Source organism: Somniosus microcephalus, chromosome 5, assembly GCF_052327205.1.
Source record: "Somniosus microcephalus isolate GS21.2 chromosome 5, FLI_Smic_1.0, whole genome shotgun sequence".
Lineage (NCBI taxonomy): Eukaryota > Metazoa > Chordata > Chondrichthyes > Squaliformes > Somniosidae > Somniosus > Somniosus microcephalus.
In genome coordinates, this window is record NC_140991.1 from 294,505,016 (window position 1) to 294,518,274 (window position 13,259).

Sequence of the window (13,259 nt, forward strand, 5' to 3'; positions counted from 1 at the left end):
ATACGTCCTACAGTGCTTCACAGAAGCATAAGGAAAGCTGAGCTAACGGAGCTGTTAGGAGGGTTGAACAAAGAGCTAGGTTTTAAGGAACCTCTTAAAAAGGAGGAAAGGGAGGTGGAGAGGCAGAGGGGTTTAAGGACAGTCCCTAGGTGACTGAAGGCACAATGGTGGGACATGGGGGAGCGGGGATGCACAAGAGGCCAGAATCAGAAGAATGGAGAGTTAAAGGAAGGTTGTAGCACGAGAGGTTACAGTGACTGTACACAGAGGCTTAGCACTACGAATGACATTGAGGGAAGAGGTCTATTCGCAGCCTGATTAAGGAAGGACTGAGATTGAGGGCTGAGGGTCTGGTCGATGCTGATTTTTGTCAGCTAACACTGACATGCTGACTAGATTCCCATTTTGCTGACTGTCAGAATGAAATGTTAGCAGTTGGCATGTATGCACATATAAAGCCTTGTCCCCATCAATTTGCACATAGTAACAGGTATTAGTATTCCGATTTAGGATTTATCTACCAATGAGGCAACAGCACCAAGAACAATAGTTTCTGAATCTCCAGGTCTATAAAGTTCAAACGTGACAAATCAGCAAGTATGAAATGCAAGCACAATAGATATCAGGCTGGATTTTGCAACCCCTACGGGTGCATACAAGGTGCGTCTGCGCCAGTAGGGGTCGCGCAAGTGCCGGTTTCAGGTATGCAAAGCGCATGCGCTGAATACCGGCACTTGCGATCTGTCAAGAATTCACTTGACAGATCATCCGCATGCACAAGAAAAGTGCCTCTACGGGTGGAGCATGCACTTTTTGCACAACTTCAGCCTGCTGAATGCCTGTCAAATTCTTACGCCTGGTAAAAGCAGGCGTAAGGCCTGCTTTTACCAGCTTAAGAGTTTTAAAGAATAGAAAAATGAAATTTGATAACTCATTTATAAATTTAAAAATACTCTTCAAAAGGGTAAGTTTATTTTTAGCCCCATAAAAACATTAAATTTTTTCCCCAAAAAAATTTATTTTGTTTAATATATTTACTTAAATGTCATTTTAATTAATTTTAAATATATAATGTTTTTTTCAAATGTATTTTCCAGTTCTGATGAAGGGTCCCAGACCTGAAACATTAACTCTTTCTCTCTCCACAGATGCTGCCTGGCCTGCTGAGTATTTCCAGCATTTTCTGTTGTTATTTCAGATTCCCTTCTTTCATTGGTTCCCTATGGCCCACGTGATCCCGGGGCATTTGCGAACCGCATGCGCCCCTGGGATACCTGGGATTCTGCGCATTTCGAAGGAGAGGCCCAGGATCACAAGCCTCGGGATCTACGGAACCAGCAGGTAAGTTCGTAGATTTTTTCCGATCGGAGGCATCCGTCCGCAGGAAGCCTCCGATCGGAAATTCAGGGCCATCGTTTGCCCGAGCTTTATGGCTATGAGGAAAAATTGAAAAAAGACTCAGGAAATATGATAGAAGTGTTTAAAATTCCTTGAGCAAATCTGATGCAAGTTAGTGTTACTGCCGTGCATAGAATTTACAGATTACCTATCTGCTGCGAAAACCCTCATCTATGCCTTTGTACACAGAGGTTTTAATCAGTGCTATTAGCACTACAAATGACTGAGGGAAGAGGTCTATTCGCAACCTGATTAAGGTAGGACTGAGATTGGGGGCCTTATTGAATGGCGGAGCAGGCTCGAGGGGCCAAATGGCCTATTCCTGCTCCTATTTCTTATGTTCTTGTGAAAGGCCAAATGGCCCACTCCAGCTCCTATTTCTTATGTTCTTATGTTTGTCAACTCTTAACGTGATTATTCCAACACTCCTGGCCGGCCTCCCTAGTTATACCCTCCATAAACTTGAGGTCATCCAAAACTCTGCCGTCCATGTGCTAACTCTCACCAAGTCCTGCTCACCCATCTCCCCTGTGCTTGCTGACCTACATTGGTTCCCAGTTAAGCAACGCCTCGATTTTAAAATTCTCAACGTTGTTTTCAATTCCCTCCATGGCCTTGCCCCTCTTCATCTCTGTAATCTCCTCCAGTCCTATAATCCCCCTGGACCTCTGTGCTCCGCCTATTCTGGCCTTTTGAACGTCCCCGATTTTAAATGCTCCAACACTGGCGGTCATGCCTTCAGCTGCCTAGGTCCCAAGCTCTGGAATTCCCTCCTTAAATCTCTCCACCGCTCTTTCTTCTTTAAGATGCTCCTTAAAACCTTACTCTTCGACCAAGCTTTTGGTCATCTGTCCTAACATCTCCTTATATGGCGTGGTGTCAATTTTTTTTTTTTAAATAACACTCCTGTGAAGCGCCGTGGGATGGTAAAGGTGCTATATAAATATAAGTTGTTATTAAGGACAACAAAAGAAAATAGGAACTTTTTTACTAAAAGGGTGTTAAGTATGAGGAACAGATTACCAGCACTGTGGTGGAACTAGAAACCTGAACGGGTTTCAAGAAGGATCAAGACAGGATCTCGTCAACAAATGGAATTCAGGGTTATTAGAAATGCAACAAGGTGGGCTAGATCGATCGAAGGTCTTCTCCTGCCTGAAACTTTTATGATGTTACTTAACCACCGCCCGGCACTTGGCGTTGACCACCTTTAACACCTGACATAACTGAACAATTTAGTTTAACTTCCAAGAATCAAGCTTTTCTTTTAATTTTTAAATACCCTTATCATTATAACATTATATATATACACACACACCAAAGGGTTCAGTACCGGGCACTAGAATGTCACCTCTTAGAGAGGAGACATTTTAAAACTATTTTTTTTATTTTTTATAAAACAATCTTGCTGGGAGGAATACTTTGCACTGAAAGTAGCTTCCTCTAAAGTGATGTGCCTCTTTAAACATGTTTGGAAGCAATCATGTTAAAACAGAAAATAAATGTACTGTAACGAGAACACATATTGACACTTTGCACCTGGTTTCAAATTTAGGTATCATTGACGTATATGAACCAAAGAGCAAAAGAGCATGCGTGTCTGAAATGAGACTTGAGATGTCAGCATTTTTTTCACGAGAGCCGAGAGGTTCAGGAGTGACCTGATAGATTGTGAAGGGTTATGATAAGGTAAATAGTGTTACGTTGCATTCCCTAATCAGTGAGAAAGTAACAAGAGGGTACAAGTTCAGGATAAATCATAAAAAGGGTTAAAGTGGAGGTTAGAAAAAATGTCTTTACACAGTTAGAATGTGGAATACACTGCCACAAACCATTGCTAAGTAGAGTCCAGAATTTCTTCTTTTATTAAAAAAAATTGACCTTGTTACTTAACAATTCTTACATCACTATAAACTTCGAAACCATGGGGTGATTTTCCATTTTACAGTAATTATTTTCATTTATTTCATGTACCCTAAATAGTAAGTTATAAACTCACACACACCTCTGTCTGGCAATTGAGGTACCAACATGTTTCTAAACAAAAACAACATCTGGTGAAGGAGAAAGGAATAGAGTGTAATAGGATATGCTGATAGGGTTAGATGAAGTAGGGTGAGAGGAGGCTCGTGTGGAGCATAAACATCAGCACAGACTAGTTGGCCCGAATGGCCTGTTTATGTGCTGTAAATTCTATGTAATTTTATGTAAGATTGAAAAATATAAACTTTTTTTTTATTTTTTATTTGTTTACAGGATCTGGGTGTCACGGGCAAGGCCAGCATTTATTGCCCATTCCTAGTTGCCCTTGAGAAGGTGGTGGTGAGCCGCCTTCTTGAACCACTGCAGTCTGTGCGGTGAAGGTACTCCCACAATGCTGTTAGGGAGGGAGTTCCAGGATTTTGACCCAGCGACGATGAAGGATCAGCGATATATTTCTAAGTCAGGATGGTGTGTGACTTGAAGGGGAACTTGGAGGTGGTGGTGTTCCCATGTGCCTGCTGCCCTTGTCCTTCTAGGTGGAAGAGGTCGCAGGTTTGGGAGGTGCTGCCGAAGAAGCCTTGGCAAGTTGCTGCAGTGCATCTTGTAAATGGTACACACTGCAGCCACGGTTCGCCGGTGGTGGAGGGAGTGAATGTTTATGGTGGTGGATGGGGTGCCAATCAAGCGGGCTGCTTTGTCCTGGATGGTGTCAAGTTTCTTGAGTGTTGTTGGAGCTGCATTCATGCAGGCAAGTGGAGAATATTCCATCACACTCCTTACTTGTGCCTTGTAGATGGTGGAAAGACTTTGGGGAGTCAGGAGGTGAGACTCTCACCACAGAATACCTAGCCTCTGACCTGTTCTTGTTGCCACAGTATTTATATGGCTGGTCCAGTTAAGTTTCTGGTCAATGGTGACCCCCAGGATGTTGATGGTGAGGGATTCGGCGATGGTAATGCCGTTGAATATCAAGGGGTGATGGTTAGACTCTCGCTTGTTGGAGATAGTCATTGCCTAGCACTTCTGTGGCACGAATTACTGTTACTTGCCAATTATCAGCCCAAGCCTGAACGTCATCCAGGTCTTGTTGCATGTGGGCATGGACTGCTTCATTATCTGTGGAGTTGTGAATGGCCCTGAACACTGTGCAGTCATCAGCAAACATCCTCATTTCTGACCTTATCTTGGAGGGAAGGTCATTGATGAAGCAGCTGAAGATGGTTGGGCCTAGGACACTGCCCTGAGGAACTCCTGCAGCGATGTCCTGGGGCTGTGATGGTTGACCTTCAACCACTACATCCATCTTCCTTTGTGCTAGGTATGACTCCAGCCAGTGGAGAGTTTTCCCCCCGATTCCCAGTCAAACATAAGTTTGAAACCAATAAGCTAGCCCGCTCAGCTTACAGGAACACAATTTATACATTTACCTGCCCGTTTGCTCTAATACACGGGTGCGGCTTTGCCCATGGTACCTGCTGTCTTCAAGAAAACAAAATGCATACATCATAACAAGTGGGACCAAATGGTAAGAATATTGACAAATCACAACAAGCAATACGAGAAGAAAATGATGCACCCAAATGCAACACATCATTTTAAGAGAGCTTCTATGAAGTCTTCTTCCACAAGAAGCACCTTGGGGGTGTTTTCTATGTTAAAGGCAAGTTGCTTTCCATCCTGTCCTGGAAAATCCCAAGAGTGATTTCAATCCAACACGACAAAAAGTAACAACTGGAAATGGATTTTTAAAAATGGCTGAAAAGAAGGAAACAACAGGTACTTATTAGGGGAGTGATGTTATAGTGTTGGGACCTCCAATGTTTCTCATTTATATTAATAACTTGGATTCAGAAATTCAACGTGAAATGGTCATGTTTGCAGGTATGAAGGGGGAAGGAATCAAGTTATAGGAATAGCCAGGAACTAAAAAAAAGTTAGATAAAATCTGTAACTGGGCAGTTGAAATTTAATGCAGATTAGTATAAAGAATTATACAATGGGGAAAAAAATTGGTTGGCATATTTAGGAATGGTGTAGAACTAGCTAAATCTGAGGTTGAGAGAGATTTGGCGGGGGGGGGGGGGGGTAGTAGTATACTCAGCACTTAGCGTAAGTCACTGTGAAGCTTCAAGCAACAAAGTAAACAGAATGTTGAACTACACTGCCAAACAATGTGGGTTTAAGTCAGAGGCTGTGATGCTGAAACTGTACAGGGCTTTGATCAGCCACATCCCAAGTACTGTCTCCAATGTCGGTCACCATGACATGAGAACATTCAAGCCCTTAAGGCAGTACAGAAAAGAGCCACAATGTTGGTTCTTCAGCTTTAAAGAAAGTTAACTGGAGAGGACATTATAGATGTATATACTATATTAACTAGTAAAGAAAAGGTAAATCTGTAGCACTACTTGAATGTAAGCCAGGATAGTAGGACAAGGGACAGGGGGACAAACAGATGAAGCCCAAAATCAAAACTGATGTCAGGAAGAATTTTTGACTCAAAGAATAATCAACACTTGGAATAGACTTCTGGGGAGGGTAGGGTATTGGAAGAGAAAACTACTTGGAGCACAAGGGCACAGAATATACACCGAGTGGAAAGTCATCCACCACCAACAGTGGCTCAGCAGTACTACTGCGGACCGAGCTGGTCGAGTCCTGAAGGACATAGCTGCCAAGCTAGGCTTGCAGCAGTTGGTAAGAAAAACAACATGAGGGAATAACCTACTTGACCTCGTCCTCATCACTCTACCTGTTGCAAATGCATCTCTCCATGATGGTATTGGTAAGAGTGACCACCACACAGTCCTTGTGAAGACCAAGTCCCGTCTTTACACCAAGGACATCCTCCATCGTGTCCTGTGGCACCACTACCATGCTAAGTCAGATAGATTCAGAACAGATCTAGCAGCTCAAAACTGGACATCCACGAGGCACTGTGAGCCATCAGCAGCAGCAAAATTGTTTTTCACCACAATTTATGAACTTGATGGCCTGGCATATCCTTCACTCCTTCATCACCATCAAGCCAAATGGCCAACCCAGGTTCAATGTGGAGTGTTGAAGAGCATATAGGGAGCAGCACTCGGCATACTTAAAAATGAGGGCCAACCTGGTGAAGCTACAATACAGGACAACATGCATGCTAGAGCTAAGCGACCCCATAACCAACATTAATCTGCAGTCCAGCTACATCCAGTTGCAAATGGTGGTGGACACTTAACAAGAGGAACAGGCTCCAAGAACGTCCCCATCCTCAATGATGGTGCAGCCCAGCACGCGAGTGCAAAAGACAAGGCTGAAGCGTTCATAACCATCTCCAGCCAGAAGTGCTGAGTGGATGATCCTTCTCAGACTTTTCCTGAGGTTCTCAACCATCATAGATGACAGCGTTCAGCCATTTTGATTCATTCCACGTGAACTACCTGTGCCTCTACCCCAGTTGTTCCAGTACAGCTACAACACTGGCATCTACCCGACAATGTGGAAAATTACCCGGCTGTGTCCTGTGCACAAAAAGCAGGACAAATCCTACCCGGTCAATTACCGCCCCATCAGCCTACTCCCAATCACCAGCAAAGTGAGGGAACGAGTCGTCAACACCAATAACCTGCTAACCGATGCTCCGTCTGGGTTCCACCAGACCACTCAGTTCCAAACCTCACTAGAGCCTAGGTCCAAACATGAACACAGAGCTGAATTCCAGAGGTGAGGCGAGAGTGACTGCTCCTGACATCAAGGCAGCATTTGACTGAGTGTGGCACAGAGGAGCCCTAGTAAAACTGAAGTCAATGGGAATCATCAGGGGGAAAAGTCTCCAGTGGCTGGAGTCATTCCTGGCCCAAAGGATGGGTGTGGTTGTTGGTGGCCAATCATCTCAGCCCCAGGACATCACTGTAAGAGTTCCTCAGGCCAGCGTCCTAGACCCAAGTATCTTCAGCTGCTTCATCTATGGCCTTCCCTCCATCATAAGATCAGAAGTGGAGCTATACGCTGATGATTGCAGTGTTCAGCTCCATTTGCAATTCCTCAGAAAATGAGGCAGTCCATGCCTGCATGCAGCAATTACTGGACAACATCCAGGCTTGGACTGATGAGTGGCAAATTCACGCCACGCAAGTGCCAGGCAATGACCATCTCTAACAAGAGAGAGCCTAACTACCTCCCATTGACATTCAATGGCAGCACCATCACTGAATCCCCCAATAAAATGGATCCAGAAATCCAGACAAATACTTGGAGGTCTCTGCCAATGCAGAATTTGAAGCTGGCTGCTGGTGGGTGGGACAGAGACACTAAAGTGTGACCCCATTCACCTTTTACCCGATAACCTGTACAGAAGTACTGTGCCGTTACTTGATACCTTCACACATTTGACATCAGAATCCCACCATATTGGGAGGGGGAGGGAAATAAATCACAGACAATCCACTTTGTTGTTCCTTCAACACAACACAATTCTTATGATCTTTGCTTGAAGGAAAGGGAATGTAGTTATTTGAAAACAAACACTGGCTGCTCCCAAAGTTCAAATGTTGTTACCCAATTACTAGATCACATAATGCACTTGAAATTGTGACAACTCTGTCCCCATACTTAAACCATGAACATTCGCAAAAGCTTAAATGCTTCATAATATTTCACCAATCATTAGACTGCTTCCATGACAAATGCTTGCATACACCAATGAGATAGAAGATCAAATGGTGACAGCGCAAAAGATGTTAGGTGAACTGGTGTGGAGGGAAAAGCACATTGAAAGCAGGGAATGTGTGCTTAGACATGTGTGATCCACACATTTTGTTTCTTTGAAAGGAAGTTATGGTAAACTTTTATAAATCACTGGTTAGACCTCAGCTATAATATTGCGTCAAATCCTGGTCACCACACTTTAGGAAGGATCCCAAAACCTTTGAGAGGGTGCAGAGGAGCCTAACCAGAATGGTACCAAGGATGAGGGACTTCAGTTATGTGTAGAGACTAGAGAAGCTGGGATTGTTCTACTCAGAGAAGAGAAGGTTAAGGAGAGATTTAATAGAATTATTCAAAATTATGAGGGGTTTTGATAAGAGTAGATAGGGAGAGACTGTTTCCAATAGCAGAAGGGTCAGTAACCAGAGGACACAGTTTTAAGATAATTGGCAAAAAAACCCAGGGGGGAAATGAGGAGAATGTTTTTTATTCGGCAGCGAGTTGTTACAATCTGGAATGCACTACCTGAAAGTGTGGTGGAAGCAGATTCAGTAGTAACTTTCAAAAGGGAATTGGATAAATACTTGAAAAGCAGAAATTTGCAGGGTATAGAGAATGAGCGGGGGAGTGGGATTCATTGAATAGATCTTTGAAAGAGCTGGCACAGACACGACTGGCCTCCCCTCAAGCTACTACCACTACTGAAACATGAAACATTCACTATGACGTCCACATTCACACTGTGCAGAGAGTGCTTAATATCTGCAGTGTTTAGCACCCACACTGCCAACATAGTTTGTATGGTTAACGTACCGAATAGTGCTCTAGTTAACAAAAAAAGTCTGAAAGCCAGCTTGATGTTAAATCTCAAAATGCCATTAACTCTCGACAGAGCTGGTGGTGGGTGAGGCAGAGAGAAGAAGATGCACCCAAGTTTACTGCCTAGCATTGTAACTGTTAGCATTTCAGAATGTTCTCTTCTACGTTAGGCTGAGAGTATGATTCGGAGTTGTAACATATCTTCATTGTTCTTATGATTAGACAAAGCAACCCACCACTTACCAAGGCAACTGTAATTAAATATGATATGCACACAAAAATAACTCTCTTTGACTAGGCGATATATTATTACCTACATGCTATCTTGTTACTGCAGTGCCAGTTTTTCTGGAAGGCCACCTGCTTCACAGATTTCCATTGGTTTTCCCTTGTACCTCCCTACATCGGAGATCTGTAGCAGTGCTGGAGAATAGCCATTTTCCCACTTTCTGATCAGCATCAAGCTGTGGACTCAACACTAGGAAGCAGCCTGAAAGTTGAATTTGCCCAAACTCATGTTAAAGACTTAAAAAAGAGAAGGAAAGTTCTTACCCCACTAAGAGACCCACCATAACGTCTGCTTTTCATTCATTTTCATGCAACATTGGTCCACAAGTTGACGGGGTTAGATGAAAAGGGGAGGGAGGAGGCTTGCGTGGAGCATAAACACCGGCATGGACCTGTTGGGCCGAATGGCCTGTTTGTGCTGTAAATACTTTGCAACTTTGTAAGCTGGATCCAATCTAAAGCAACCGGACTCTGGGAAAACACACCACCAATAAAGCATGCAGGTACCAGCCCACTTTTTATGGGATATTAATATGAACCCCACAGTATTTCATTTTAGGCTTTAAATTGCATCTGTAGTACAAGGTACTTGATTGCAAGCCAGTGAACCAGAATTTATTCCATTCATGAGTGGGACAATTGGCTTGGTTCACTCTTTATAATTCAACCCATTTACTTTGAAGAACAATTCCACAGCTATTCTAGCAAGTAATGTTTATACAATATAAACAAAACAGTGCTCAAACTGATTAGACAATATTGTAAAAATTTTATATTTGAAGCTGCTATATGTTGCAGCATACCTCAATGTTCAACATCACAAACAATTTTATTACCTTTCCCCTGCGCAATCCTACTTCCCAATTCCTGGGTATACTGGTAAGAAAACAATTTCACTTAAAAAAAAAAAAAAATACTGCTCATAACATAACTCTAGAGATTGGTGATGATACCACATTTATTGCCCATCACTCGTTGCCCTGAGGAGATGGTGATGGCCATGCATCTTCTTTTTGGAGGTAGGCCACTTCAGAGGACATTAAGAGTCAACCTTGTACAGGAAACTCTTTTTTATCCGGCACCGATGGGACCGGCGTGGTGCCGGTTGATCAAAAAGTCCGGATTACAGAGAGGTATAGTTACTAAGGTACGAGAGCCCCCTACACAGCAACAGATCCAGGCGTCCCTACAGCTGCAGGAACCCCGGTTACACGGCCACAGATCTAGGAACCCCAGTTACACGGCCATAGATCCAGGAACCCCGGTTACATGGCCACTAATATGAAGTAAAACTTACCTGAACCTACTGCTGAATTTTGCCGGTTAAGAGAGATTTCCGGTTATTTAGGTGCCGATAAAAAGAGAGTTTCCTGTAGTATGGACTAGAGTTACATGTAAGGCCAGACCGGGTAGTGGTGGCGATTCCCGTCCCTAAAGGACATTAGTGAACGAGTTGAGTTTTTACAACAATCTTTAATGATCATTTTCTTTCTGGTCCTAGCCCACAAGTTACCAGGTTTAGTGAACTCCATTTCAAAACTTGCTGTGACAGTCGTCAAGCTCATGACCACCGCACTGCTGTACCCAGCAACTATAATCTCTTATGAAATTCAGATGCCATTAACTGTTGTCCGAACCACAAAATGAGATTACCAGCTGGAAATTGCTCCCAGAATCCTTTTTTATAATTTTACCCTGCAGTTGGTAGGAGTTGTTCTTATTTAACTTTCACTCGGTAGATTATTTGCCCCAGTGGTGGACTTTGCAGTGGACATCAACAGCAAAGATACTCTGTGCAATTGGTGAATGATGACATCCTCTCACAAAATTCAGGGTTTGTAACATATTCAATACAAGCTTACCAGAATTATCAAGATATAATATAGGTATCATATTGCAGCGTTCACCATCTGTCTGATGCAAATCAAAGAATTTCACGGTAATCACTGGCACCTAGTTCTTAATTGAGAACAGACAATATTCTTATGCAAATGTAATTCCCATTTGCAACTAAAGTTTCTATCTGACTCATCATTTTACTTACTAGCCTAACACGTGGCACACGCAGAGTACATGATAACAGTGGGAAACTCACACCATTAATCAGTTTAGCCCGCTTCACTTGTGAAATATAAATTATGCCAGTTTCCTCATCATCTATCCTCCAGAGGAGAGAAGGTGGGAAACTATCCCATTCAAATGTTAATGTATACAGTCTGCTAAAAAGCAAATCTACTGGGTTTCTGACCAGCTAAGAGAAAGAGAAGCCAAGCGACAGACAGCAAGTGACCTCAAATCTTGTGCACATTACTTATCTGCTACGTTTACCTGCCTGACTGGGCAGAGGGTGGACTGGTGGGGAAATCAAGGTACTCAAACTGTCATATTAATGCAAGATCAAATAAAAAAAAAATTAAAAGTAAACTGCTGCAAAGCCGGTTATTTCGCACTCGATGCGTTAACCGTCCAGGTGTGAAGTGATGAAAGGAAAAGTAATGAAAGCAAACCCTGGAAGTGCACAACTGGCACACAAAAAAAAACCCAGATCAATCTGAAAGGGTTGTGTTTGGAGGAGAGGGGGGTTTGACTGCATTGAATGAATGCAATGTATCAGCAGGCTGTCAGGTTGCCGGCATGTGCTCCCCTTCTGCCTGATGCCTACCTGTCCAGTGATGCCGGTGATGATGGCCACTTTGTCTCTCCCGGGCGATGCGGCCGGGCTGTCACCGCCCGCCGCTGCACACTTCAGCTGATTCATGGCGACCCGTTCGTTATTCTCAGCACACGCTGACACTGGCTGCAGATTCACTTCGCCTCTCACGGTGTGAATGATGCCGACTCGCACTTCCGTGTTGTGAAGGAAGCGGCCACCCCGGCCGGCCGCTCGGTGGCAACCGTCTGAACTCGGCCCCGCCCCTAGCAACTGCCCGCCTCCGCTGCCGCTGCTTCCCCGCTCCACTCCAGCCACAGCGACACCAGCAGGCCTGGAAGTACACGTACGGATACTGCACCTATTGCTCATGATTGCCGATTGACTTTAAGTTATTCATCAAGGGTCAAATTTAACAAAAGTGCCCTTTTTAAAAAAAAAAGGGGCACAAACAAGTGCAGTGAAGATTCTCCAGACTGATACCGGGGATGGCAGGAATGACGTATGAGGAGAGATTGGGTCGATTGGGCGTATACTCGCTGGAGTTTAGAAGAATGAGAGGGGATCTCATTGAAACTTATAAAATTCTAACAGGACTAGACAGACTAGATGCAGGAAGGATGTTCCCGATGGCCGTGGATTCCAGAACCAGGGGTCACAGTCTAAGGATAAGGGGTAAGTGATGTGCCAAATAACAGCCTGAATCCAAGAGGTTAAAGCTTAAAACTAAAGGCTTTTATTAAGTAAGAACATGGCATCAAGTTAACACAGGGCACCCATCATTCATCACTGACCCAGCCCTTATGAGTAAGACCCAGCTCTTATAAGTAAGACTCACACCAATCTGGAGGATCCAGAGGGGCGGGGCTAGGGAGGAGCATTAGTGGTTACACCTGTAGAACATTCCAGACATTAACAAGTACAACAACAACAGACAATACAAATGCCAGAACACAGAGTTATTTCATCACAGTAAGCCATTTAGGACAGAGATGAGGAGGAATTTCTTCACCCAGAGAGTGGTGAACCTGTGGAATTCTCTACCACAGAAGGCAGTTGAGGCCAATTCATTAAATATATTCAAGAAGGAGTTAGATATATTTCTTAAGGCTAAAGGGATCAAGGGATATGAGGAGAAGGCAGGAACAGGGTACTGAGTTTGGATGATCAGCCATGATCTCATTGAATGGCGGAGCAGGTTCGAGGGGCCGAATGGCCTACTCCTGCTCCTATCTTCTATGTTTCTATGTTTTCCTAATTATCACTGAAGGAAAGGAAAAACTTCATAAGGTGTCAGCTGTGGTTCAGTGGGTAGCTCACTTGCCTCCGAGTCAGTAAGGGTTGTGGGTTCAAGTCCCACTCCAGGGACTTTGAGCACATAAAGCTAGGCTGACACTCCAGTGCAGTGCTGAGGGAGTGCTGCACAGTC

At 43.8% G+C, this 13,259-nt stretch overlaps 1 protein-coding gene across 2 annotated transcripts in view; it reads right to left on the reverse strand.

Annotated features, from left to right (window-relative positions):
• The window catches only part of gmds (GDP-mannose 4,6-dehydratase), an 802,062-nt gene extending 789,962 nt beyond the window's left edge, over nt 1-12,100 (reverse strand). Inside the window, exon 1 of one of the 2 annotated variants that reach the window (XM_085989143.1) lies at nt 11,843-12,100. In XM_085989143.1, the coding sequence (XP_085845269.1) occupies nt 11,843-11,938 (96 nt within the window). In that variant the 5' untranslated portion in view covers nt 11,939-12,100. The remainder of the gene's footprint in view (nt 1-11,842) is intronic. The other variant, XM_085989142.1, reaches the window with a different exon arrangement.
• Between the last annotated feature and the right edge of the window lie 1,159 nt (nt 12,101-13,259).